The sequence below is a fragment of the Poecile atricapillus genome, chromosome 3 (assembly GCF_030490865.1).
Source record: "Poecile atricapillus isolate bPoeAtr1 chromosome 3, bPoeAtr1.hap1, whole genome shotgun sequence".
Taxonomy (NCBI): domain Eukaryota; kingdom Metazoa; phylum Chordata; class Aves; order Passeriformes; family Paridae; genus Poecile; species Poecile atricapillus.
Genome location: NC_081251.1, coordinates 46,326,365 through 46,354,348, shown reverse-complemented (window position 1 = coordinate 46,354,348; position 27,984 = coordinate 46,326,365). Strand labels below are relative to the sequence as shown.

General features: G+C 38.4%; 1 protein-coding gene across 4 annotated transcripts in view; it reads left to right on the top strand.

Annotated features, from left to right (window-relative positions):
• The window catches only part of CDK19 (cyclin dependent kinase 19), a 120,323-nt gene extending 97,128 nt beyond the window's left edge, over window positions 1–23,195 (top strand). For 2 of the 4 annotated variants that reach the window (XM_058834928.1, XM_058834929.1), the window contains exons 7-13: window positions 4,778–4,921; window positions 5,178–5,247; window positions 6,446–6,518; window positions 10,218–10,315; window positions 11,823–11,901; window positions 15,877–16,143; window positions 18,938–23,195. In XM_058834928.1, the coding sequence (XP_058690911.1) occupies window positions 4,778–4,921; window positions 5,178–5,247; window positions 6,446–6,518; window positions 10,218–10,315; window positions 11,823–11,901; window positions 15,877–16,143; window positions 18,938–19,069 (863 nt within the window). In that variant the 3' untranslated portion in view covers window positions 19,070–23,195. Of the gene's footprint in view, window positions 1–4,777; window positions 4,922–5,177; window positions 5,248–6,445; window positions 6,519–10,217; window positions 10,316–11,822; window positions 11,902–15,876; window positions 16,144–18,937 lie in introns of those variants that run through there. The other 2 variants (XM_058834930.1, XM_058834931.1) reach the window with 2 other exon arrangements.
• The last annotated feature ends 4,789 nt before the right edge of the window (window positions 23,196–27,984 follow it).

The following is a 27,984-nucleotide window of genomic DNA, read 5'->3' as shown; positions in this document are numbered from 1 at the left end:
CAAAGAAATCCCTGTTTAAAGATATATTACTTTCTTAAATCTAATTTCTAATGCTAAAACCAGCATAAATATCAAAAAACTCTTTTTCTATACAATCTCTGTGCTCCTAGACTCTTGTATATAAAGATTCCAGGTAAGTCTAGAATGTGCCAGTGTGCTCAGCATGACGTGGAATATTTTTTTAAGAAAGGTTATTTCTTTTCATTAGACCAACTGATGGCTATCTGAAAAAAATAGACACATTTACCTGTACAGCCCCATTTTAGGTTTCTAGTCCATTGGTGTGTTTGATGTCCTTGCCTTGACTGGAAATTTTGGAGGATCTTAAGTAAATTCTGTTACTCTTACAGGTGGCCTGAAAGGCCCTGTTTGGGCTAAGTCCCTGCTAACCAGCTCTTGGGTACCCTGGTTGTTGCATTAGCCCTTGACAGGTGCAGGGAAGCTGTATTCTGCTGTCTGTCCTGCTGCTCCTCACTGCCTTTACCAGCATTCACACATGTCCAAGAGTGTAGACTTTGTGTTTAAAAGAACAACAGGAAAAAAGCACTTTGATTGAGTGCTGATGCTATTATGCTAAACCTCACTAATGATGAATTGCTCAGATTGATTGCACCTAAATATGTTTTCCAAGCCTTTACTTGCTTTCGTTAAGAGGATTTTATTAAAGAATTCAATGAGACTAAGAGATCATTCATTTATTTCTTTTATTGGATATAGTTAAGAATTAAGGTGTATTTAATCTTGGATTCTGTCCTGTGTTCAGTGAAAAGTTTTGGTTAATATGCATGGGAAAATGTTTCATTTTATGGGTCACGGCTATTGCTTAATAAATTCTTATTGTCTTAAGTGGTCATACTATTCTTAAAGAATGTTTCCAAGATACTGGAACAAATACAGAAATGAGATTATTGTGCCATAGAAATGAAAGAATACATGAGCATTTGTCTGCTTAATCAGCCCTATCATTGAAACAGTATCCCTTTGTTCTTGCTTCTTGGCTACAGTGCTAAAGTAGAGCAGGACATGCAGGATTTTCTCAGCTGACCTATAAAGCTATTAGAGTCCCAGGTTTTGAAACTGGGACATAGACAGCCGTACAAATATTTTAATAATCTGTGCACACAGGCATTTATATGGGGAATGTTTACCAAACACAAGTGTCTATCCATAAAAGGCTAGTTTTTTTTTCTTTTCATAAAATTATGTAGTACTTGAGAAGTATTGTCATAGTGGAAGGATATTTTAGTAGAGAACAGGTTTGAATGGAATCTCAGGAAGTTGCATGGTTAAGAGTCACTCCCACCCCTCTTTCCAGAGCCAGGGAGCAAAATTGGCTTGCACTGGGGTCCAGTGTAAACTTGGGGAAAGTGAGAAATCTGTGAGTCTGGGGGACAGAGGAGAACAGCAGCAAAACAACACAGCCCAACAGACAGTAAAAACCTTTTACTATGGATCAGTCCTGAAGTGTAATGACGGTAGAAGAGACCATAGGAAACAGGCCCATCTTTACAGGAATGTTTGTGTTACTCTGGTAACCTTACTTGCATCCTCCCAAAACATCAGATGGGAAAACATTTAGTACCCAGTGCAACTCTGTAGGACCTTTGTGTCCTGGTTTTCAGTGGATCTGGGGTATGGATGCCTTCAGTAGTTTTAGCTTTGACTTCAGAACAGTGAGCACCGTCTTGACCATTAGTAGATGGGAGACGAGAGAATTAATTGTTGAATAAATCTTGCAACTTATTTTGGTGCTTGCTTTAAAAAAAAAAAATTATTTATAATGAAATTTTTATATAACATTATAAGAAGCTCCTTTAGTGCAAGGGGCAGATGATGTGCATTAGAATAAGAATACACTGTACTTGAAAAACACTACCTGTGTGTTTTAAGCTCTGCTCTGTCAGTGCCCACTACTGAGGAGTAGTGCATGTTACTTGGAATATATTTTAAATAGATGTAATAATCATTAATTTTTTAAGGATCATAAATGGAAAACCTTAAATGGCACTAGACAAGTGCTATTTTTAGTGCCCATAGCTGGGCCTAAAATTTGTAGTTGGTTGACTACAATGAACAGTGTAGGAGATTAAGACCTTTTAAGACTGCTTGTATCTATGAAGTGTTTAAACTTAGAGGAATTTAATTAAGCATTCCTGCTAGAAAAAGGTGCCAGATGTGGTGCATTATTATTGCAAATTATGAATTTTTTTTAGAAGAAACAAGCAAAAGGACTAGCTAATCTTGGCAGAAAATCATTAACTGTGAATGGTATCAATATATGCCAAGGATGCGTTCAAGATCAGGTTCGGTTCCATAAAAGGTTAATGAAGAGAAGACCTTGACCTGCATGGCTGCAAGGCCTTTTCCATCTGTTTAATCTTTTCTTACATAAATTAAAGCTTCAGGTTTTCTGTACCAAGTCCTTTGGGTTACTTTATATTAGTTCTTTGGAGATGAGGAATATCTGGCAAGAAACATAAAGGGTTGAACCCCAGCATATGGACTGCTAGAGAATATAACAATTGATCAAATTAAAAGTAGTCTCATGCTTGATTTGACCAATAATGCCATCCCACAGAAAATTGTAGCACCATCTTGGGAGTTTCCATTGTTTACACAGATGTAACATCCAGTTGGTACAATGTTTTTCTTTCTGAATTCTCAAAGGGTTTAAAACGCACTCTCTCTACACTGTATAGTGGCTCTTCTCTCACACAGTGCAGGTGATGAAGGAGAAAGTGTTTTGAAGTTTGCTGTGTCACATCAGGGAGATTTCCCAGTTCAGCTTTGCTGTCAGGGGGAATACTAGATTTTACCTGTTTTTTTTTTCATTAAAAGGGAAAGGTCAATCTGGCTAGAGCAGTATGAATGGAGTAATTGAGCAGTGGCCCAGCCTCTCCCTCACAATGTGATGGGCAGTGAGCACTGTAGAAAGCCATGAAAACTAAGAAAGCTGCAATTCTTTTGGCCTCTAGATAAGCCATCTCTAAAAGGATTTGCTATCTGTTATGAAAATGAGTGAATAGATACTGTTAAATGAAGATTCCATTCTCATATTAATAAGTAATTTCCATTCCAGAGTAGATAATTTCATACCTACTACCCAGGCAGCAATTGTGATTAATATGCTGCATTAATTGCTTGAGCAGATAAAATCTGAACAGCTAAAGATCTTGTTTTCATGCAGATAAGGCTAATAGGAAAATCAAAGGAAGATAAAACCATGAGAATGTGATGTAATGCACAGAGCAAGTTATACCCTGTCAAAAGTGTAAAGTCTGAATGAAATATAATCAGATTTTCCTTTAAGGGAAGTTGGAAGAAAGGGTTATATATTGGGACACCTCAAGCTCCACATCTGTAACATGATGAAAATGGAACTGACCCATTTTGGCAAGCTGAGTGTGATGGCTCATTTCTTGATTTCCTACAGAATGGGCAGTGCTTTTTCTTAAGGACACCCTGTCTCATAGGCAGCATGGGCCAACACACCACCATTGACAGCAAGGTGGGGTTTGAAGTCTCAGATTAATTGCGATAACCAAGAGAATTTTTCTTGGTATTTTCTTTAGTTTGAATAAACTAAGATCTGGTTAAAGAATTTTGTATCTTTTAGCTGACACATTAAAGTTAAATTGTTTTTTTGTATTTATTCTGTTAAATTAGAAAAATAAAAAAGGTTTCCTAGGGTCATCTAATTTATCTTCAATTGGTACGCAAGTCTCCACTCTTGTATTCAGCAGACTATGCTTATTATTAATCTGATCTCAACACCTTTTCCAAAGTTATATCCCAGTATCCCAGACACATATTTATCAGTGGAGTAAATTAGCAAATCCATAAATCTTTTTTTTTTTTTTTTTGGGGTGGGGGGTGGGAACAAGATTCTTATCACTAGCAAATTCACACTTTCATTTTAAGATGCATAGTAAACCATTTGGATCATACAGAACAGTAGGATGGATGGTAATAAGCAGTAACTAGAATGCATACATTTAATCTGAAAAACTCTTCTCTTGTAAATTAATGCTTTGATCCACAATAGATTTAATCTAAAGAAGCATATTAATGAGAATTTTATGGAATAGAAGTTGTTGTTTTTTTCTTTCAGTGTATAGAATTATTAAGGTAAAAAAGATCTCTGAGATTATCAAGTCCAACTGTCAAATATCGTGCTGTTGTTTTCTTTATGTACTTGAGATGTAGATGAGACAGTTAAAGTATTATTGCTGTGGGAGTCAGTTGTCAAGTAGGATTTTAATTTTTTCAAAGTTTGGTAGTCACTCTTCTAAAATTGATTAAATTTAGGATCTTTTTCCCCGCATTTTAACTAGCTTACACCAGTTGTTGGTGGCTTAAACATATGAGCCATTAGTCTTCTCCTTAGTATTTATTTGGTTATCAATTATCTGTTTGGAATTGTTCTGAAATATGTGCTAGAAGTATTATTTCCATGTATCTTTGTGATAATCTTTGGTCAACTGAATGCCCTTGAAGCTATGTTGTAAGCAAATATTGTGTAGGTTTCTGACATAAGTGTGAATATGTTAAGTGCTGGACTGCCACTATGCAAATTGGCTTTTGAGACTCTAATTTTGGTTTAAAGAAAACAGATCTCCAGATTTTACCCTTTTTAATGTGTTATATTAATGCATTGTTTTTAAATGTGAAGTATTTTTTCTTACTGTTGTTATACAGATTGAGAAATTGTGCAGAAACAAAAAACAAAGCAATTGAGTGCAGTAAATTTTCATTAATTATCCCCCTTCTTTTGCAGATATTTGGGCAATCGGCTGCATATTTGCTGAACTATTGACTTCAGAACCTATATTTCACTGTCGCCAGGAGGACATCAAAACAAGTAATCCTTTTCATCACGATCAGCTAGACCGCATTTTCAGTGTAATGGGATTCCCTGCAGGTAATTTATTTTCATTAAAGCAGCAGACATGATGCTAGTGAGTTGTTTGTTGGTTTTTTTCTAAAAGAAATTACTAGTTGTTTGTATAGGTACGAAGAAACTGTCAGTTTGATGGATTTGGAAATGCTGACAATTAAAGAACAATAGCACTGAGCAACAAACAGGAAGTCAACTCCTGTAGTTATTTCTTCTTGAGTATTACTTAACCTACATGTTCAGAATTGTAAATGCTTTTTCTTTTTCCATACTACTGAAGATAAAGACTGGGAAGACATAAGGAAGATGCCAGAATATCCAACTCTCCAGAAAGATTTTAGAAGAACAACGTAAGTAATGATAATGTAACAACAGTTCATTGAGTGTGGTGGAGGCAGAAATCAGCTCCTATGCCCTCACTTTTTGTGGAGGGGATTTTGAAGTGTTTGGGTTCTAATACTGTGGCAGCTGTCCTGTTTGAATTATCTGGTTTACATGACCGGTGTTCTCTACCTCCGCTGCTTGTTAAGAACATCAGCCTAGTGGCCTCCTCATTTCTCTTGAAGGGGTTGTTATAAGTATAATTTAATCTATAGCAGGCACAGACAAATGAGCTTCCTTAACCCATTTCAATTACATATTCAAGATAATGTTGTTCATTTTGTGTGAGAAAGAATAGGGAAACACTGGTATTTTTGACAAGCAGGTATGTGGAGGCAGCAATGTATGGGACAGAAATTTCTATTGAATATAACATGTTCAATAGGTTGTGATTCAAAGCCTGTCTGGGATCTGGGAATTTTCTATTTTTACTGTTTCCTGGTGCTTTGGCAAAATTAGTCAAGTGGTGATAATAGATCAGAGCTGGTAAAGAGTCACATGGACTCCTTAAAGTAAGGTAGAGGACATGGATTTAGGAGTTTTGGATTCTGTTTCCAGCTCTGACGTGGATTCATTACACTGGCTTTACACAAGATATGAAGCTTATCTGTGCATGAATCTTCTTTCTTTTGAAAACGGCTATAGATGATAACCTCTGGAGCTGTAAATTAAAGGCAAGGCACAGGTCATAGGTATTTAGGGCAATTTTGAGCTTGGGAGCTGTAGGGACTGTATGGTTTTCTGGAGGTTGGGAAGAGAGAATGGTAATCTAACTACTTTGCCAATTTCTAACCAGGAACAATAGCTTAAATGTTGAGCTGTGATGAACTGCTGAATGCTTTCTGTGGCAGAATTGCTTTAGAAAAGTAGAGTATAAACTTCAAGTTGTGTCTCTCTGTCATTGTCCTTATCAGCAGCTTATCCATATACTATAAAAGTTGCATGTTTCATGGAGATAATCTTTACACAGTTGATAGCAGTCCTATTGGTGAAAAGCACACTTTGTGTGCAACTGCTAGATAAATATCTGACGTGTCTTCTGATGTCAGTTCTTTTTACAGTTTACTTACTGCGGGTTGGGAGATGTTTCTGTGGTCACTTGATAGAGTTCCATGTTCTAAATGCTCTATTATTTCAGACATGTCTTTCTTTAACTGTATTTTTCAGATATGCCAATAGTAGCCTCATAAAATACATGGAGAAACACAAAGTCAAGCCTGACAGCAAAGTTTTTCTTTTGGTAGGTGCAACTTGAAAATTGCTGTGATGACAGGAATGAAATTGCATTTCTAAGGGTAATATCTATGTCGGTTTTCCTATCTCATTTTAATGAACAACAATGTTAAAGAAAGCTATTTAACACTAACTGGCCATTTTTAAAATGTATTTTCTTCATTTTTTTTCATATCTTCAAAATTGCTTAAACTGTTGGTATTAAAGATCTTAGAATCTTCTCTAAGTAAGATCTGCAAGACACTTTTATACCCAGTCTTACCTTTAGGTCTGCTGTGCAAATAAGAGAGTGAGTATAATATGTGTCTTGATACTGTGTGGCTTCAGAGAGCTAAAAAGTCCCAAAAGCTAGAGTTTTGTTTAGAAAGGGAAGAGGAAAGGAGACATTTATTTCCTGTAGTAATTTTGTTTTCTTTTTCTTCCCTCTGACAGTAGTCCACCACTGTTCTGGGGATGATTCCAATCAAAATCTCTATATATTTGCTGGTTGCCTAGTTGAGTCATCCATTGTAGGCCAACACAGGGCTTCTCTGTCTAATACAGCATCATTTCTGGATGTCTCTGTGATGACTTAGTGCTGTCTAAATTTAGGAATTAAGTTCAAAGTGATATTGCTAATGTTGTGTACAGGGAACTCAGTAATGAGGCTCTTAGTGCAGCTTGACTTTCAGTGGTCTGCTTTCAGTTGCAAGTTCAGCGTAGCAGTCATCTCTGGCAAAGATTTGCTCTTTGACTCGTTAGTGGCTGCTGGATGATGACACAAATAGCTGTGGAAACAGAATAGGTTAGTCCCAAGTGGGTGTAAGGAAAGAATTTCCGTAAGAAAAGTGAGACTTGAAGAAAAATGAATTAAAATTTCTTAACCTCAACTTACTGGGCACATATTGGAATCACATAGAGGGCAAATCTAACTGAAAAGATGACAATTGCAAGAGACATCATTGGTTAGCACATGAATTTCCATATTTTCTTACTTAAAGTGGAATATACCAGAAAACCTGCTTGCTGTCAGCTTATATTGCCAATTCTTTAAGGTTGAACATTGAGTTGAGAGTCATCTTGGGTGGGTTGGCTGCTTTTCCCAGCGGAAATATTAACCAGATCTCTGAAGAACAACAAAACTAACCATAGTTTGCCCTTCTTTCTGAACATTGTGAGGAAGACTTAGTTTCCTAAGTAAGGTAGCTTGTTAAATTTTTCTCACTGTTCAAAGGGTGAACAGGGGTGATTTAATGATCAGCTACAGAGGCAGAGGCTGATCTCATATAGGTCAGTCTCCCAAAGCTCTGAATAAAAATGCCCAAGAGTATGGACTACCTTCCCGGTATCTCATTGCTGTACATTGGAGGTACATGTATTGTGAAGCAGACTCCCTAGAACTTCTTGTTCATATCCAAGCTAGTTATCTTTACGAGATGACCTCCATCTTGCAGGGTGACCTCTGAAGACATCTGCTTTGTAGCAGTTATTGACTGAGCCTGTGCTAATGAGTACAGGAAGTGTGGTGCGTGGGGAACAGATGGCACCAAATAGATCAGTACAGGATAGCAAGTGACTCTTGACAAAGAGAATGATATTATGCCATTCTGCTGATTGACATTGAATGATAATGTCTACAGGAAGGGCAGAATGTTTTCCTTTCAGGAAGAGGCATCTGTTCTTGCTGTCCTGGAAAAGTTACAGGCATAGTATTCATAGCTGTCATGTTAGGCCAGTGGAGCCTAAGAGCTTGAGACCTGCTAGGAAGTACGAGATTTTGATGAAATCTAGTCTCATTGGTTTTCTATGTTGTCTTAGCAGCTGCTGCCCTGAAAGCAAATTGTCTCCAGACACGTTTCTTATTCATTTTCCCAGAAGCTACAAATAATTGGAATTTCTCAAAGAAGTTGGTTCACAGTAGCATCACCAATAGGCAGGTTATCTTGCTGGGAATGATACTGTGTGTGGTATTACTTGTAATGGGCTAGCTGATTGTATCCTCAGGAGTGAAGCAGGAATGCTAAGGAAAGGAGTCCAGGGGGCAGAGGCTGATGCCCTGTGCTCTTCTGTCAACAGTGACATCTGGTACCAAAGATCAGGCATGGCCTTGCACAGAATATGCATTTTTGTCTCTGCAAATTGTTGTGGAGGAACTGGGAAATTTGCATAACCTGTAATGGTGCCAGAAGCTGCTTCAGCTGACAGAAAATTTTCATGTAGGGAAAGGTGATTTGAAGTAAAGATACTGAGTACCAAATTATTGTCTATATTGTATTGTGTGAGGTCACTATGTAGAGAACCAACATATCATTAGAAGTTCAGTTTGTGAAGATGCACAGAAAATGTAGGGTTAAGAGCACACAAAAATACAGTAAATAAGTGCCCATTCAGACCCTCCATGTGTATATAAAGCAGGAATATCTTGAGGTGTATCTCTAGGCAAGCAGCAGAAATCTGTTTAGGAGCTAGTTGCAAACGAGCTGATGTGTGGAGAGACAGCCCAAATGGCAGTTTTGCTGTGAATCTGTTGAGGTCTGTGGCCCATAAAGTATGTGAATAAGTTGGGAGTTTGGAAGGAAATGGCAAAAGTACAGAGAGTTTTGAGACCTTATCTATCAAGTAGGGTTAACTACAACTACTGAAAAAGATGATTTCTTGTATTTCCTTTCTTGAGGAGAGTGAGTGATTTTTACTGAAGCTGTTTGCTCTAGCATATATATAAAATTTATTGTAGCATATATATAGAATATAATATATACATATATATAATATATATATAATTCTATGCCAGGTTTTTAATTTATTGGAATAAAAAGCCCCAAATACCCATGCCAAAATCACATTATTTTGTTGAATATCCAGGCAGATTTTGTTGGAGACCTGAAAGAGAGTTTGGACTGAGATGTGCTTTACAGAAGGAAATTTATTTTCACTGGTGGCTTGAATTAAGAAAGTATTGTGTGAGAGCAGGATACTGTGTAATGTAATTTGAGCACCCAAATTTCCTACTGTAAGTTTACCAGAATGTGATAAGTAACTATTTAAAATGGTGCAATATGCCTATAAGTCCTGTTTTATACTGCTAATATATTGTAATCCCCTTTTATAGCCTGTTGCAGTCAAAAGCATTCTAACTAATAAATTTGTGCTTGTTTTCCTCCTAACAAGGAAGAAAGGTTACTAGGAAGGGTCTGCTCCTTCTCATTTCAGTACCAATTAGAGTAGGTTTGGGAGCTGCATGAGTAGCAGAGTGTTCTGATTCTGGAATGTTGCCAGTGCAAGAAATGAAGATTTATTGTTTCACTCCCTAAAGCAATACAGAGAATCCTGGTTGTGTTCAGTCCACTCTTTTTTCCTTTTGTGTCAGCAGTGCAGAACAATATAAAAGCTGTACGTGTACCACAACAGCCATTATTTAGAAATGATGTTTTATGAACCTGTAATAGGTGAATTTAGCATTGCTTTAGTGCAGTGGTTCAGCCTGAGCAATTAATACTGTCTGATATACTTAACTGTTTATTACGTGAGAAATACTTCACAACCACAGTACTTTGATGGATGTGCATTGTAGTTCTTGGAAACTTCACCGAACAAGCAATGCTAACTTTGGCTTGTCTGGGCAAGCTAGAAATAATTTAGCAATCCACAATCCAAGACATACAAGTCATAGTTTGAAAAGTGATAGTTTGATACGCTTTTTTGCTATTTTTATTGTCATGCTTTGCAGCTTCAGAAGCTTCTTACTATGGACCCTACGAAGAGAATTACCTCAGAGCAGGCTTTGCAGGACCCCTACTTTCAAGAGGATCCTCTGCCTACATCAGAGTATGTATTCCCTCTTCTGTGCGCTTCTGAGGTGACTACTTTCTGCTACATGCTAGTACCTGAAATGACATGACAGCTGAGAAATTCGCAGACACCTACCTGTGTCCACAAGAAATAGCAGTTCAGCATGCTCAGTAGAAACTACAAGTGTAATACGGAAGTGTCTCTATCTACTCGTGCCACAACTGAGTGGTCATGAAAAATAACGCAGTACCTCAGTAGTTTTGTAATTCTGAGCATACTACCAAAGCCAGAGTGACAACATTACTGCAGCGTTTAGAGAACCAATCTCTGCCCTCTTCTGTTCTGCCTTACACAGCCAATGTTCTCCATTGCTTGGCTGATTGTGCCTCTCCCTAGGAGTGGGACAGTTCCCTGACCTACAACCCATTCCCATGCCCTCTTTCACAGGGTAACAGTATGAGAAAAGTGAAGAGATAAATGGCTGCCTAAAATCCCACAAATCCATAGTTCAGAAGGCTTGAGAGTACATAATTGATGTCTCTATGTTTTGTTGTCATGCAAAGTTCAAAGGACATATTCAGTCCCAGCTGGCAGATTTTGTCAGTTTCTCTTCCCAGTTTTTGCAGCATAGTGGTGCATAGCATTGATCTGTATGAACTTGGTCCAGGTAGACTTCTACCTTTGCTTTCATGGTTTACTCAACTAGCAGGCAACACCAAAAGGAGGGAACAGTCACTGGAATGCAAAAGGAGTCTGGTTGGGACTAGTTGGGTTTTTTAAAGTTCTTTTTCTGTTTAAAAAAATCAAACACTACAAAGCAACTAGACTAAGAACTGTTTACACCCTCTTGAAAAGCACATCATGTTGATTGTATTCTGAATGTTGGCACAGAAATCTAAGAAATTGATACTGGTCAAGATCTACCAGTAATTTTCCACTTAGAGTTTATCTGATGCTATCCTGTGGAGAACTCTAGCTCTTCATGGATTACCAGATAACATTATGATAAGGTCTCTGCCATAAACATTATGGAATGTTCCAAATTCCACTGGTTAGATGGATTTAAAAGTGATCTTTTTTTCCTAAACAAGAGCTGAGAAGTTAGTTAAAGTGACACTGCAGCTATGATTGGCAAATATATTGAAGCCTGTTGTAAGCCAAGGCAGGCTCATAAGATACTTATACTCTTTGGATCAGTCCCTTTATTCAGTGAGCCATGCATGTTCCAACTGGGTGTTGTGGAACCTCTGACACTGTGTTTGTTCATTTTACCACCTGGATCAACAAGTGGTCGTTCTGGCATTTGGGCATGTTCAACCATGCCATGATTTCTAAATGATAGCCTTGTGCCAACAGCAAAGAGATCTGACATTACAATCAGCACCTATCTTGGGTGCTCACACTGCCACTCACTTGTGGAAACAGGATTTGTCAAATACAAGAAATGAGGCTGTGTTATGTGCACTTGTTTTTAGCATAGCATTAAGGAAATGTATGCCATGTGTACATATTTGTGGAGTGTTTACTGTTTGCTGTGTTTCAGTGTGTTTGCTGGCTGTCAGATTCCATATCCAAAAAGAGAATTCCTCAATGAAGATGAACCTGAAGAGAAAGGGGATAAGGTATAATAAACTTGTTCGGTTGGGTTTATTTTTTTACTTTCAAGCATTCAATAAGAAAGCATCATGGTGCCAAATAAAAACTAATGAAACATGAAGAGTTAACCAAAAATGTGTTTCCAAGGCAAAGCTCTCTTAAAACTGCTTCTCAGACAGTTGAAAAGTATCAGATGCCTTGGGGTGTCTCAGGTGGTATCACCAGCACAGTTTACCCTGACCTGCAGGGAATGAGCTGGATGGGCTGTTCTGTCAGCTGTAGCCTGCTCTCAGCTGCTGTTGTTCCAAGAAGACCTTGCTACCTCCTCCAGCACTGCATGATGAAAATATGTGGTGAGCACATGAAAAGAATGGCATTTTCATTGTATGACTGGCATCCATCCAGCCATTTGAATGTAGATGGTTGTCGGGGTCTCAAATAAATAGTGGCAGCCTGCTTCTGGCACTACATCAGAACATTTCATCCATCTGCACGCAGTTTCCTGATCATGTTTTAAGGGCCCTCAGACAAAGGAGTAATAAGGATTCTGAGCTGTTCTGGTAGCAACAATCTGCTCTAAATATTCTCTTTCCCATAGCCCCGTAGACATGAGTGAGAACTTGTTTGTGTGCATAAATTTTGGTGTGTTTGCAACATAATCTGATCTTCTTGGTGCGTGTAGCTCAGCTGTGCTGTATGACCACAGCGATTGTCCTGTTGTGCTGTGAAGGCCAGACAATGGTGCTACAGTGTAGGAAACAGCGTGTTATTTTTCACTGAACATGGTACAGTGAGGCACCAGCAGTGATGTATAGCTAACAAAATATGAAGACAACAGTCTTAAACTGTAGTTATCTGAGGACTATATGAGAAGGGCTGTTGTCTTTTGGAGAAACCATTTGTATACATGAATCTTCCGTTTTCAGTTTTCTGTGTAGCATGACAAACTAGCTGAGTTTAAAACTCTATTTTAGAGAGCAAATTTTGTTTTCAGAAGTGATATTGCAGGTTCTTCTTTACCGAGAACAAGTGGCAGTATCTATGGTTTTTGTGTCCAGATAATTTTTTCCAAAGGAGGAAACAGACCCCTGAGCAAAAATAAAATTCATGATACTGATTTCACTGTAATTTAGTTACTAATAGTTGTTTGTTATATATAAATGTTGTAAAATAAATATTTCTTACTTTAGTTGTTTTGCTTCGACTCTCACAACTTCAAAAAAACAAGAAGAAACCTGAATTAAAATTACTCTGGCTTTTTTACATTTAAGTCAGTGTACTTGAAAATAAATATCTGTGTTTTCCCAGGGAATGTTGCAGGGATGATGACAATGGCACATTTATATTTTAAAAAGCCAACATATAAATGGTCTTTGAGATTGTTGAGGGCAGTCAGGTATTTATGCACACTCCAAATTAAACTTTTTCTTAGACCATTTATGTAATACAGGTCACACATTACTCATTGAATGTGTTCCCACAGTGTAGAAAATGTGGAGGTAAAGGCTATTCTGAAAGTTGAATCTGTGCCATGTTTTGTTTCTTTATAATGTTATTGTAAATGAAAGGTTTTATTATTATTTTTAGATTGGCTTGTTACTGGTTTGTTTTTAAAACCATAAATATCTATATAATCATTTGGAAACCTGGAGAAGTCTCTGTTTGTTTATTTGGAACTTGCATCTGAATTAAATAACATTTTGCATAAGTATTCATTTTGCAAAATGGTTCATTACTAGTTAGCAACACTAAAATGAGGGTTTGTAAAAGAAAGTGAAAATACTATTTTTTTCTCATTTAAATTCTGTTAGGCAAGTTTCTGCTAGGTTTGTTTCTAGGTAGGACTGAAATTTCATTTGGGTAATTTGTGCCTGAGAGGTGACATATGGCAGTGGGTTGTTAAGTGTAGACCTTTCATGAGTTTAGTCATGTAGGAACTGCCATGAACCAGACTGACCTGAGGACAAGGTTTTTGCTGGCGAAAGCCATTTTTCTGGAGTAAGGTGGTGCAGCCAGGCCCCAGCTGGAGACTGACAGAGCAGATCTCAGTCTTTAGCCAGGCAGTAGCAGTAGTAGTTCCACACAAGCAAACTCAGGGTAGTCAGCTAAATTTTGTGCTAAAATCTGAAGCACAAAACCTGGGTCCTACAACAAGATATTGCCTTTAATTGTGAGACTCACTTTAATATTTGTTTACAAATATATATTGAAGTTTTTCAGCTCACACAATAGTAACTACCTTACTTGTATCCAAACACTCCTATGAAAACACAAATTTCAGAATTCTAACACAAATTGTACCTTAGTTATTGGTGTTTTGTTTGTGTAAGTGAAGCTCAAACCATTATGAAAAATAAATTGCTTCTTAATAGGTTTTTTTTACAAGCTAGTTTGATTAACTTTTTTAATTCATGAGATTATTTAAATCTCCCAGGAAATATAATCTGACTGAGATGAGATTTGAGGACTACATGCAGAAGGATACATTGTGGGTTTTGGTAAATGTGAAATGGAATTGCAGTTCACCTCTTAAGTTCACCTATCCTTGAAGATGCAAGTCTTCTTTCTAGTCTTAAGTGAATACATCACAGCACATTTTATTGGAATGTATCTTGGGAGACCATTGCAATGAATGGCATAGATGCAGATCTTTTATGTCATTTATCTGAGGTAACTAAAAGCCTCTTGGTGAAGGGGGGCATCAAGAATTTTCTGCTAGTGGCAGCTGGTTGTCATAATTTCTGAGAAACTAATAAAGTGAGGTTTTAATTAAAAGGCTGCCATACTAAAGCTTTAGTCATTATATAAGCAGATACTCTAGGAAAAATAAACCCTATCCTGGAATGTTCCCTACAGTATATTAGGGGAAAGATAGTAAAGCTTTTAAGTCAATCCATGTCAGTTGAAGGTTTCTTCCATGATGAGCAAGTGACATATCTCACATTTGGAGTGAAGCTGCATTTCTTTGCAATTCTCTTAGGTGGTTTAGTGCTGGGATGGAGGAGCCATTCCTGCTGTTTGAAAGTAGATGAATGTGTTGTCTTTCCCAGAGCTGTAACCATGGAGGATGGAATTGCACTCAGTTAATTTTCTGACCTTCCCACCGCTTCCTCAAATACTCCTTTTAGTCTGTACCCTTCTGAAGCTGGAATGTCTCTTGAGCTCTCAATGTCTTTTGTTCTTGTGTTCTTCTTCTTAACCTTTTTTTTCCCTTCTGTGACACTTTTCTCTGTTTATTTTCCTGCTAGGAACCAGTATCATCTTAATTATCTGCCTTATCTTCCTTTGCTAGTCTTCTCCTTCCCTTGCCAGATTCTTCTTTCAGCTGTTTCCTCCTCTTTTGTCTTCAACATCTCTGGTCTATTTTCACTTTTCTCTTATTGCAATAAGATTTTCTGACCCTATATGTTGTGCACCATGCCAGGCCCTATTCCCTTTACAGCACCCTTTGCAAGGTGCTTAAAAGCACAGGAAAACAAATAGTAATGAAACCTCTTTCTGCTTTTGCCACAGAATTTCCTTGCAACCATGAAGACATGCTATAATTCCTTTGGTCTTACCTTTCTGGCAGTAATGGTGCCAGCCTTCTTCAGGTGAAAAGTGAAAGTTTGAAATGTGGTTTTGATTCTGCATGAACAAGGTTGTTGAAGCATTTAGAACAACTTTCAGTGGTTCCTCATATCTGCCACTGAGCACTAGTGGGTGCTTTGATTTACTTCATTCGGTGATTACTGCTTTATAAAGGGTTCCTTTTATCCTCGGAGCACCTGCGTAGCTGTAGGAGGCACTAGGCTGTCTTTCCAGTTTAAGTCCAGCTTGTTTCATTAAAAAAGCAAAACGACAAGTGGGACACCCCCATAAGGTGAGGGTGAACTTCTCCCAGCATTCAGCCTTGCTGTGTTTTCCCGTCGGGCAGGCGGTGACACCAGGATAGGCAGCTCCATGGAGCTCACAGACCTAGCTCAGAGCAAGTGACCGTGTTGTGTCTCTTCCTCCCTCAGAATCAGCAGCAGCAGAATCAGCATCAGCAGCAAACAGCACCTCAGCAGCAGGCGCAGGCAGCGCCGCAGCAGCCGCAGCCGCAGCAGCAGAACAGCAGCCAGACCAACGGCACGGCGGCGGGCACCGGCGCGGGCGCAGGGGGCGCAGGCACAGGGCTCCAGCACAGCCAGGACTCCAGCCTCAACCAGGTGCCTCCGAACAAGAAACCACGCATAGGGCCTTCAGGCGCTAACTCAGGCGGGCCTGTCATGCCTTCAGATTATCAGGTACCTCTGGAAATTTTGCTGCTTCTGATACTATAGGGCCAAGGGCCAAAATGTCATCTTCCCACTTCCCAACTGCAAGAAAAGATCACGTTTTAATGAATTTTTGGTGTAACCTGAGGCATCCTGAGGTTTTGTTCCATGATTAGTAATTTTCAACCAGTTTGAGTTGTATCTACTGTGCCCTATAAAGTCTCGTGGACTAGTCCACTCCAGGAAAGCACTTGGTATTTCCTTAATTGTATTTTAGAGTAATCTTGCTGAAGCCAGTGGATGTAAATGCTCCATGGTATCAAGTTCAGGATACTCGAGTCTTTGCAATATTAAATCCCATGTGAGGTGTAGATGTGAGACAATCCTGAAAAGGAGAAGCAAAGTTAGAACCAGGCTCTCCCATCTCATTCCTCCTGTTGTCACGTGTATGAAATGGTTCTGTAGTTTATTCTGGTATCTTTCTAAGTCTCCTTCTAATGTTAAAGAAAAAAAATGCGTGTAAGCACATTAATGACAATTTGGTTCATCCATTTGATTCATGCCAGAGAAGGGCACAAAGACATGTGTTGTTTCTAATGTTACCAAAGTAGAACAGATTTCATATTTTCTGTACAGTACCATTCATAAGGAAAAGCATTATCACTGAATAATTTTTGAATTTGCATACTTGTCATTGCTCACTATAATTATATTTTCCACCAAAAAAGTGACTTACATTAAATGTAGAAAGCATTGAACTTACCAGGATCTTCAGTACTTCTCAGTTTATACTTTCTAGAGCAGTAATTAGTTGAAAGAAGAATAAAACAAAAAAGGTAGATATTAAGGGTAAATTTTAAATTATGCTAGGGGTTCTGTCTGCTCCTAGCCTCCAAGAGGATCCCTTTTTGGAGAACGGCCTTTTCAGGCTGCTTTAAAGTTAAATAAGTAGGTTTTAAGGCACCAGCTCTCGAGTTGTCTTGAATTAGCTCTCCAGACCTTCTTCACAGACAATTGGTTACTCAGTGCCAGACATATTTCTCCCATTTTTGTTTGACTGTTTTAGTTACAAATGGTCATGAAGGCACTGAGGGCAATTTAAGGGGAAAGACAACTAAGTTTGTTTTTTGAAAAGTTCCAGACAGGCTTGAGGCCTGGACAGATCAGTACATCTGTCTGACTGCACAGTATTTATAGCTGGTCTGGTTTGGTCTACACTTAGAGGACAGGTGGGATGCATTTGATGAATTCTGTTATGATGCATTATAGAATTCTTATCCAGTTCTCTGAACTGTTGGCAAACTAACGCCTTACAAGTTGCGAGCAATTTAAATATTCTTTTTCTCAGGTTTTTTTTGCCCTCCATGACGCTTTTCTTCTAAACTTTAACAGCTCAGGCATCAAAATTATGATCTGTATGTTTCCTTTACGTCATTCACTAAATTGCATGGTCTGATTATCCATTTTTACACTTGTGTTTGGCTATCTGCCTTTAACTTGTAGCTGACTATCTTCTATTCCAGAAAGGAATGTCTGCAATTTGTCCAAGTCTGACTTGTTAAAAACAAATTCTCATATGGGGAACAAAAATAAGCATGGGCAAGTTAATGCATTCTTGTAGTCTTACAGCATTAATTTTACTTCATTTTATCTTATTCAGAACTAGGTAGAAGATACCCTTTGCTCTGAGTTTCATTTAGCTTGTGGCCTAAAGTCTCTGTTGAAGTTTTTTTTGTCATTCACCAGCCTCAATATATGTTACTCCCACAAATGAAAATGCAAACTCTTTGTTGAATTTTACTGAGCCTTTCTTATGTGACCTTGGGTATTCTGCTTAGCTGGTGAGCTGATGCTTTTTATCCAGGAAGAGCTCCTATGAAGTCATAGAATTTATTACAATTTTTTTTCTTTTCCATTAGAAGTTGAAGAACTTTCCAAAATTTTGAGAAAAATATCAGGTTTCAGACGCTGTGTTACACAACCAGCCTAATCATGTGGATTGTGGTGGGGTTTACCTTGCTGCACAGTCTCCTGTCCACCAAGCAGTACTTCTCATGCCAAGTGATTTTGCAACTTGCATTATTGGGCAGCTCATGGTTAATTCTGGATGGGAAATGGTTATGATAATGAAAGGGAAAATTCAGCAGGCTGGAGGTTGCAAGATCCTCAAATTTGTCTTGCTGAGGTTGGAGTCCACTGAGCTGACTGCTCCAAACTGCGGTGGGGGGAAAAAAAGCCTTCAGGAAAATGAATGTTACCTTATGTACATACATATGTCCATCTTTAAGCAGTTGTCCTTGTTTGCAGTAGCAGGTTGAAAGACTCACTTAAAATTATATTATTTTATCTTAATGGACAACTTTTCATTTAGATAAATTGAGTAGCTCTTAAGTCATGGTTGTCTTTTTCTTAGAAAAGAATAATATGTTCCTCTATAACATTTAGTATTGCCTATCTTGAAAAGGGTGTTTGTAGCCTTAGCATTAACAGCATTTGCAATAACATAGATGTAAGTTTAAGAAACAGATGAATTTTGAAAGGTAGCTCTCTTGTCTCTTGTGTATTTTTTCTTCAGAAAATGGGTGTGTACCTGCTGTGCTTTTAGGTGTCTCCAAGAGTTCTCGTGTATTTTGTGTGCTGTCTTAAAGCTAATTGCAGATCAGAATGATGACTTGTTTTGTGGGACCCTAAATAGTAGCACTGTTTAGTCGGCTTCCACAACAATCATGTTTTAATGAGCACCAGAGAGGTAAAAAATTTCCTGAGCTGCATGATCCTGACAGGCTGGGTTTCATACCTTTGATCCCTCTCCTTTTTCCTGCAGCACTCCAGCTCGCGCCTGAGTTACCAAAGCAACATTCAGGGATCTTCTCAGTCCCAGAGTACAATGGGCTATTCCACATCATCTCAGCAGAGCTCTCAGTATCACCAATCTCATCAGTCTCACAGGTACTGAGGGGCCTGACAGGCTGCACTCAGAAAGGAATGGACTAGAAGCCAGAAGACTCCAGCAATATGAAGTTCATAACGATGAGAAGACCAAAAATACAAACTATGATGCAGAATTAAAATTCATGATGACAAAAGGAAAACTTCACTCACTGAAGACTTTCCCCACCCCTGCCCCATCCCCATCCCTTTATTGCCATAAAGGAGATTCTTGTGAAGTTTTCCTTCTTCCCTGCCCTTGCATGTGCTCCATTGTGGTTACTCTAATGAACCCTTCTGATCTGAACCCAGCACTTAACTTCTTTATCCTTTGGAATTTTGAAGGATTCCTGGTGCACCTTCCTTATGCTGTAGTGATTGCCATAAATCTGTCTTTTCAATCTCTTTGATGGGATTTTAAAGTTTTAAAATCTTGAACTCCCAGGCTTTCAAGCTTGTATATAGTTAGTTTTATACTAGGCAAACCAGTTTAGCTATACAGGTATATTGCACCTTTTTAAAGCACTATGTTATTTTCACAGGATATTACTGTTTTGCTCATGGATGTCAAGAACAGCAAAATTTTACTGTTCCAGAGTATTTTACTATTCTGTTTTTATTAGTCTAGTTTTCAGGCAAAGTATTAAAAATAAAAAATTTTAAAAATTAATAAAATGAAAAAAGAAAAATGAAAAAAGAAAAAAACCCACCCAAGTCTCTGCAGCGACAGATATGCTTCATGCTACTGGACTGAATGCCAAACAGAAGATTGCTGATATTTCTTAACTCATTCACATTGAATTCTTGAAATCACAGTGATCATGCTCTGACTAGTTTTAAATTAAGCATTACTTCAAATGAAACCAGGACAGTCACATGAAAAGGAGATGCTTTCAGGATCTGTTGGAACAGAAGAATGGAATGTCTTCCCAGGCTGGACACCAAAATAGTCAGGAAAATGTATTTACTGCCCTCAAGTCTCAATAGGAATGTGGATGATGGGCTTTTTCTGTTTTTCTGCTAAGTAGCTTATTAATGTGTGTGAGAGTTCTAAAAATGTAGCTTTCTTTCACATTCCTGAGTCAGTTCTCAAAATTTAAAGGTGACAGAAATACTAAGACTTGCAAAAACAAATGCATTTAATCATTTTATGTTAGAATTTATAATTAAGAGAAATTGTGCAGTTTGAAAAGCATGTTGAAAATTGTTCCTTTTTCTTGTTTATAATGCATATTCTGTGTCCCTCACATTGCTGTGATTAACTAGATTAGTTACACCAGATGCGCTTGATTGCACTGAAATGTTTCTTTTTCCCTAGAGCAAACATGTTTTGATTGTGCCTAAGGGACTGTAAGTGGATGGGTAGTTGGCAGAAAATCCTCAGTAATTAAGCGAGAGTTCAGAAGCATAATCAGAGGATTATTGTCCAACTTCTGGAACCACAGTTATTCGGAGAGACACAACATATAATTTGGGACAGCTTCATTTTTGCTTCAGCCTTCAGAAATAAGGCTGACTCCTGTGGCAGAAAACCTAGAGGAATGCATTTAGTAAGCTACTGGCAGTGTAACATCAGTGAGTTTCTACAGCTGGTGTCCAGAGAAGAGGTGAGGTGAGAGGAGTTCTTTGGTATATCAGGTTTTTATACTCTAGAGTGTTCTCTTCTGTCCTGTGCCCACACAACAAAAATGGTGTACCCATACACATTCACACTGAAGGTGTGATCAGATGTAGCAAGATGAGTAGATCTGTTTGCTCTGAGGAGAATAACTTTTGTCACAGCCAGTCATATACATGGTTCTACTGGATTTGATCTCCCAATCATCTTTAGTGCCCCCTTCCTTCTCAAACTCATGCTGTTTTCCTACTTTTTGTGGGCGGTTGGCTTGCTTTGGCCATCCCTACCATCATGTGATTTTGACAACACCCAGCTGCTCTGGAAAAGCAGCTAAAACCTGCTTTTGTCATCAAATGGATAAGAAGGTGGTGAAAAACTAAATTAAGCAATTGGAAGGAAAAAAAATTATTTCTGGGGAAAAAATAATCTCCCGAAGGATAGTTTCATTGTGTAACACTTGAAGTGCTACATTTTATACATACTGTAGTATGTATACTACATACATATATATACTCTGTTTGAAAGAACAGATTTTAATTGTTCCTTTATTTCAGTGACTCTGGGGTGACATTCTTTCTGTCTCCCCCCTATTGATGTTAGGATGAGGTACTTTTGATCAGATGGATATTTGACCAATGCCATTAAGTAACACATCTTTTATACTTCTGCAATTTGAATGTCACATTTCTGGAAATTAACTTAATGGCAGAGTGATTTTTGTCCCCTCCTGTTCTTTTCATCCTTCTGTTCTCTCAAAATTATTCTTTTCTACTAGTTATCTAACATTTTTTTTCCCTGCTGTGACCTGCAGCTGATCATCAAAATTCATGCAAGATCAGGAGGTGGCAGGGATCCATTGGTTAATTAAGGTGGGCTCTTGTGCCAATAATGCAAAATCATGGTGTAGATTAATCTGTATAAAGAGTGTGAAACTTCACAGCAATGTAAGGTGCTTTAATTGAGTGAACTTCCAGCTTCTAGAGTGACTGCCACAACCTCTCTAAGCTGCACTTGCTTTTCTTGCCTTGGTTGGGTTTGATAGATGACCACATTGCCACTCCTCTCTCTAGCTTCTGTGTGCACAGGTGAAGCCAAGCTGACTTCCTCTGTTCCTTCAAATTCACAGCCAGGAGAGCGAATAAAACCAACAGCACTGGCTGCAAAACGTAGGCTCTGCACGCTCTTGTAGTTTCTTCCTGGGAGTGAAATTGCCTTTTCTTGGGAGCTCGATGCATGCTGCCAGGGTGGGTGGCAGTCATAATGGAAAAAGCCTTGCTGCCTAGGGGTTATCCCATGAGGTAAAAACTCCCCTTTCAGAAGTGAATTGTGCAGTTTATTGTGGGAAACCAGGACCATGTCATTTTTATCGGGTTTTTTTGCCTGTGCAGTTTCTTTATTACTCAGCTCTGTCTCTGCCCATAACCTGTAGACCCTCACCAAAGTGTTTCACACCTGTACCAAGAGGTGCAGAGCTGTCATCTCCATCCCGGTGGGAGAGCGGGCTGCTGAGTACAGCTTTTCACATAGTGGCTCAGAGGAAACAAACATAGGGAATTAATGGGATGAGCATCCTGGTCCACGCTGGTGAAGTTTTATGTAGCACAAACTGCACAATGAAGGAAAAATATAGGGAAAGCTGCGACTCCTGCACTGTATCTGTGACACTGTATCTGGGAAGGGGGAGGGAAGCGCATTCCTAGTGGGAGGGGTGGCGGGAAGCTAGAAGTGTTCAAATATGTATGATATTTTATATAAACATAATAAGCTTAGTTCCCCTTCATAATCTTCAGGAATGGTACTTTAACACCATTAAGCAAAGAATTGTTTTAGGATTAAATAAATGTATTGTACATAAGGCCATACGTAATCTTCTAAAAATGTCGCCAGACAGCAGCGATGTGTATTACTATATGAAAAAAGTCCTTAATGCACTGTTATCTCCTAAATATTTAGTAGTAAATTAATGCTATTTAATTTTTTTAAAAATTTGTCTTGTGTAGACACTAAAAAGTATTACACAAAATCTGGACAGAACATGTCCTTTTTAACAGCAATTTAAAGAACTTTTTATATATGTAAGGTAGTAACTTTTCAAGTTGTTCTAGTTGTATATTCCCATGTTTACTATTTGTGGAAGTGTGCCTGTCTCTACTCAATTATTTTTTTTTTTCCTAATAATTTCATGCACGCATCTTTCGTTTTTGTAGTTTCCATTAGAAATTATTGTGTATGCGCCTGGTGCTGCCATGAAACTTTGCCGCTCCAGATCTGTGGTGGCCTCATTCAGCAGTGCCTGTGCCAATGGGCTACCAAAACCACAAAGCAAAATACTTGTTTCTCATTCTAGAGTTGAGAGTTTACTGCTTTTAAGTTGTCCTGATGTCACTCTTGAAATGACTGTTAAAACTAAGCTATGAGTTCATTGCATTTATTTTATATTCTTGGTTGTAATGAAATGGAATTGACTTTGCTTCAGTGTGAATTTTTTTAATGAAATAATATACATTTGTAATAATAATAAAAAGTTCAAATCAAATAAGTTTGCAGAAAAGTTTTTGTAAGCATCAACTTTGGGCTACCAGTAGGGAAAGTACAGCCCACAAAATTGCAGTTGTAATTATATTCAGGATGTTTATGATATCATACACCACACAAAACAAAGCTTGCAAAACCTCAGAGTTAAAATTACAGCTTTTAGAATTGTCCACGAAGATATTCATGGCTACGTGTCTATCAAAATAGAATGAAGCCTTATGGAAAGCAGGATCGATGGAGTGTTCTCTTAGGTTTTGCTCTCTGCTTGTAATTGTGCTGGTGTGCCACACTGATGGCATTTCATTATAACTTGCATGACAATCTTGTAGGTGCATCTTCTGAAAAAGAAAGTTGGTTTACTCTGTTCTGGAAATAAATACCTTACTAAATAAATCCACCTGCTGGACCTTGGAGCATTTCAAGTATTTCAGGTGGCACCATGGAAAGTATGAGCTAGAGCATATTGGTCGGTTTTCAGAGTGGGATTCTGTGTGCTTTGCTAGTCTGTGTGATTCTGTTCCATCCAACGATGGATGGATGGATGGATGGATGGATGGATGGATGGATGGATGGATGGATGGATGGATGGATGGATGGATAACTTCTTTTAAAAATCCTACTTGTCCTCTCCATAACAGCTGCATGCATAAGAATGGTTGGGATTTACTTGGCACTGCCCATTGCCTTAAATAGGCTTTGCTTTTTGATATGCCTTTTACACAAGGATGGGAGTAGGATTGGCCTTCTGCTTAGTGTGCATCTCTGATGCCTCAAGACTGAGCAGTTCCTTCAATGCAACTGAATATTCCCAACTCTGTAACCCTCATGATTTCTGCTTCTGTTGTCCTTCTGTAGATACAATTGTGCTTAGTAAACAGCTTTGACTTGGATGTTTCTAAAACCTCCTATGCCAGCTCTGTCTCAATATCCATTACAGCACATCTCTCTCTGTTTTTCCTACCTGGTCATGAAGTTTACAGTCTAACCCAGCCAGATCATACTGATCTGAATTATGGTGTCCCTTTTTTGTCCTTGACAGCTAAACAGCTTTGATTTCACAGCCACTGAGAAAGTTGCAGAGTGGGTTGTTTATTAGTCTTTTGCTTTGACTTGTTGCTTCTTGCTTTGTGTTATTTCTCTGGCTTTGCCATCTCTATTGCATTAGTTGTAAAGCTTCTCTCTTCACTTGCTCATGACTACCAAAGCCTGCTGTTACACCATCCCTTTTACACAAATCAAGACGTTATGTAAGTTATCTCTTGTTCTGATTGTCCCACCAGGTCAGCCTCTGCACCCTTCATTTTCAGACTTCTAAATAAGCATTTTTAAGCTGTTTCAATTGCTCATTGTTCCTGAAGAGCTGTTGCATAAATTTCTGAAAAATTCCCTCCTAGGTGTCTTCTGCATCTGTCATTAAAGCCCCTTGGCTTTAATGTATACACAAATTTTATGGTACTAGTGTGCAAGGAGTCATATCTGTTGTGTTAATGAAGACTTCATTTTGCCTTCCAGTCTGTCTGCATTCATCTGTCACCTCCCTGCATGCCCCTCACAAGCTCCCTGTGACAAGAAGAGTAATTTTGTTCTGATACAGTAGCTTCATGACTGGGGCTTGCAGCACTCTGGAATATGAATAATAATCACTGTATATATCATGGTGTTTTACTGCTGACAATACACAGTGGTAGTATTGTCGCTTTCCATGTGCTGTTTCAACTCCAGAAGTGTCATGTTTGTGCCAAATACCAATTTCACCTGGCTAATCACAGAACCTGAGCAAGTTTTGTTCCAACAGGCAACGAAGGTTAATGATGGTGTACCTGTAGTTTTTTTAACAGGTAGGTTCTGCTGCATTACTTTCCAGGGAGTTTCGTGTCCTTGTTTATGATCACAGAAAAAACCCAAAAGCTTTGGTTTATTTTGGTGATTTTATCATAATTTAGAAAATTATTATTGCATGATTACTACAATGATTTTTTTCACTTGAAAGAAATATTTATTAGAGCAACAGTTGTTGAGGTAGATTAAAATCACCAACAAGGTTATGAAAGATGTGTGTACAGTCATAGCTGAGCTGCTGAAATTGCTGGGGGAGTACCACAGCTGTTATGTAACAGATTTCCAAGTTAATCCAGAGTAGGTGTTTAAAAAATTATTGTTGTTGTTATTATTACTATTATTATTATTGCAAGTCTGAAAGTTTTACTAACCTACCTAATATTTTTTAAAAATGTACTTGCCTTGGAATAAGATATTTTTTTCCAGCTTGGTGAAATGTCATGCTGCTATGTGTATTTTAGGGTCTGTAACAAGCCATTTCTATGATTTTTTTTGTGTATTCTTTGAAGCATTATGAAGAGGACAGACAAGCTGAGAGTATTTAACTTCTACATGTTAACTGCATGCACAGAACACGTGGTTGAATGAAGTATTCAGCAATTCCCGTAGCTAAAATGTCTTACAATGTTGTTCAGTAAGAAGCTGTTTGAATAAAGCTGGTATATGAAATCACTACAGAAAGAATACCTGTGCCCCAGTCCATTCTCAGAATGGATTTTTGCTTTGCTTGCACTGTCAGTAAATGTGGTAAATAAATTAGTAAAGGAAAATACAAATTATTTTTTAAATATTAGTGATTTGCTACTGAATCTTGGATGTGATGTTACAGCCAACAATAATACTTTTTATGCCATCTCCATCCCACAAGACATCATGTCTCAAGTACCAAAAGACCTGATATATGAAGCACTGAAGAAAGGGATTCTTCATAGGTATCAGCAGCAGACAAAGTTTTAATAATGAGCCAAATATGCCAAGTGATGTATGGCTCAGACATCCTTTCTATGGCCTGCATAAGCCATAAGTAAGCCTACACTGGTAAGATTCTTCCCTGTATCCACAAATAGGATTTCTGTGGGATGTTGTGGAGGGGAAAGGACTGGAAGTGTGCAGCCTTTTGATTTTGTAAAAAAGTTTTCATGCTATCAAGTTTAGGTATCTAAAGTTCTCCAGATCATAATGAAATTCAAAATACTTTTAAGTATGTGTTTTTAACATTTGTTAAAAATATTTTCCACCCTTGTCTGGGCAGTGTGGCACAGCCCTGCTCTAAGATAACCTCAACTCAGCATGCATGACCTGGACAGGGGGACAGTTGTCAGTTCAGAGTCCTGCAGACAATTTACACAAGTGGACGCTGAACTTTAACCTTTAAGCTCAGGTCACACAGGTCTGTGGAAAAGCAATCAGTTTTTACAGAAAACACACTTCCTTGGCTGTAAGGTGAGCCAGAGAACTGCGAAATTAAAGGCTTAAAGTCTTACGCAAAAGGTTCCTGTGGCCCCCCAGTTTGACAGACAGTGTTATGAGATGATTGTAAATTATCAGATCATATAATTGCTGCTAGTCTGTGCAGTTCTGAAACATCTATTGTTCTAAAACATCTTGCCATTATCTAGTATGATGTGGAATGAGTAATTTGTGAAAGTGTAATTGTAATTTTGTAATTGTATGACTTGTTTTTGCAGCGGTAGAGAAGAAAGGACAGTTTCCAGTAGTTTGGTTTTGGCCGTAAAGCTCAGAACATTGACTTGCTAAGGAAGAGGAACCAAAGGAGATCAGGCTTCTCCCTTGCTGGTGTCAATCCTTCCACTGCAGCAGAGTTGATTCAAGGAGGCAGGTCATATTGTGACATTGTGTAGTAACTGTAATTCTTGGGAAACGCTTGCTTTTGAAAGAGAAATATTTATAAGTGCAGCATCACAACCATAGAAAGTATACCCAGCAAAGTTGATGTGAGTTAGTCAACTTTATGAAATTCCCTGCACATAGCAAGCAGACTGACTTGATTACATTGGGAAGTTTATAGACTTTGGTCTTGCCCACTCATAAATGCATGAAAATCTGCATAGTTTGTGGTTTCAGAATACATCCCCTGGTAATAATGGAGCTTTTCTTTAAACATCTGAAAGTTTTCTTGTAGCTTGCAGTATCCCACAAGCATAGAAATAAATCCCCACTCATTTAAGAAACAATGGGGACATTTACTAACACACCCTGGTGGTATGTCCCAATGGGGATTATCAAGAGTTGTTTCTACGTCATGCTGCTGCTAGATGAAAGCTGGAAGTCCCCTGTGACTTTAAAACAGTTGGTTCTGGAAAGCAGGAAGGAAGCAGCTTCTCTTATCATTCAGAGCGATATTAGAGGTGTTTGAAGTGCATTTGGGTCATCTGAGATTGTGACATGTATTGTATTTGAACAGTGGCCATACACTTCCAACTCCAAGAACTCAATCTGGCATGATAACATTTACATATATTGTCTGTGGAGACGTGCTCAGCTGTGACTTGCTAACTTATAAATCTTATGAAATACTTGTCAATGGATCTTGTGTGCTGGTGGACGTAAGGAACAACCTGCCATCTCTACCAGAACCAGGCATATTCTCTTCCCACCTAACGTGCCAGGCTCATAAATCAGTCGCAGTGTGTCATGCTTTTATTAATACATGGCAGTTGTACTATTCCAAGACTGTCTTATCACTGCTGCTTCTCGTGCATTAGAGATGTGGTAATCCATCTGTATTCTGCCTAGCTTCTCCGGGATGTTTCGTGTGTGGCTGTGGGGAGACCAACAATGCACTGGCCTTGACTCTGGATAGCCTACACATTACCTTGAAAATGAACTCAAAAGAGCACCACAGCAGCATTCAGTCTTGTCCTTGTGTGGCCTGAAATTCCAGTACATGCAACATGGCATGCTTACGGAGGGGATGCAAGAAGAGAATG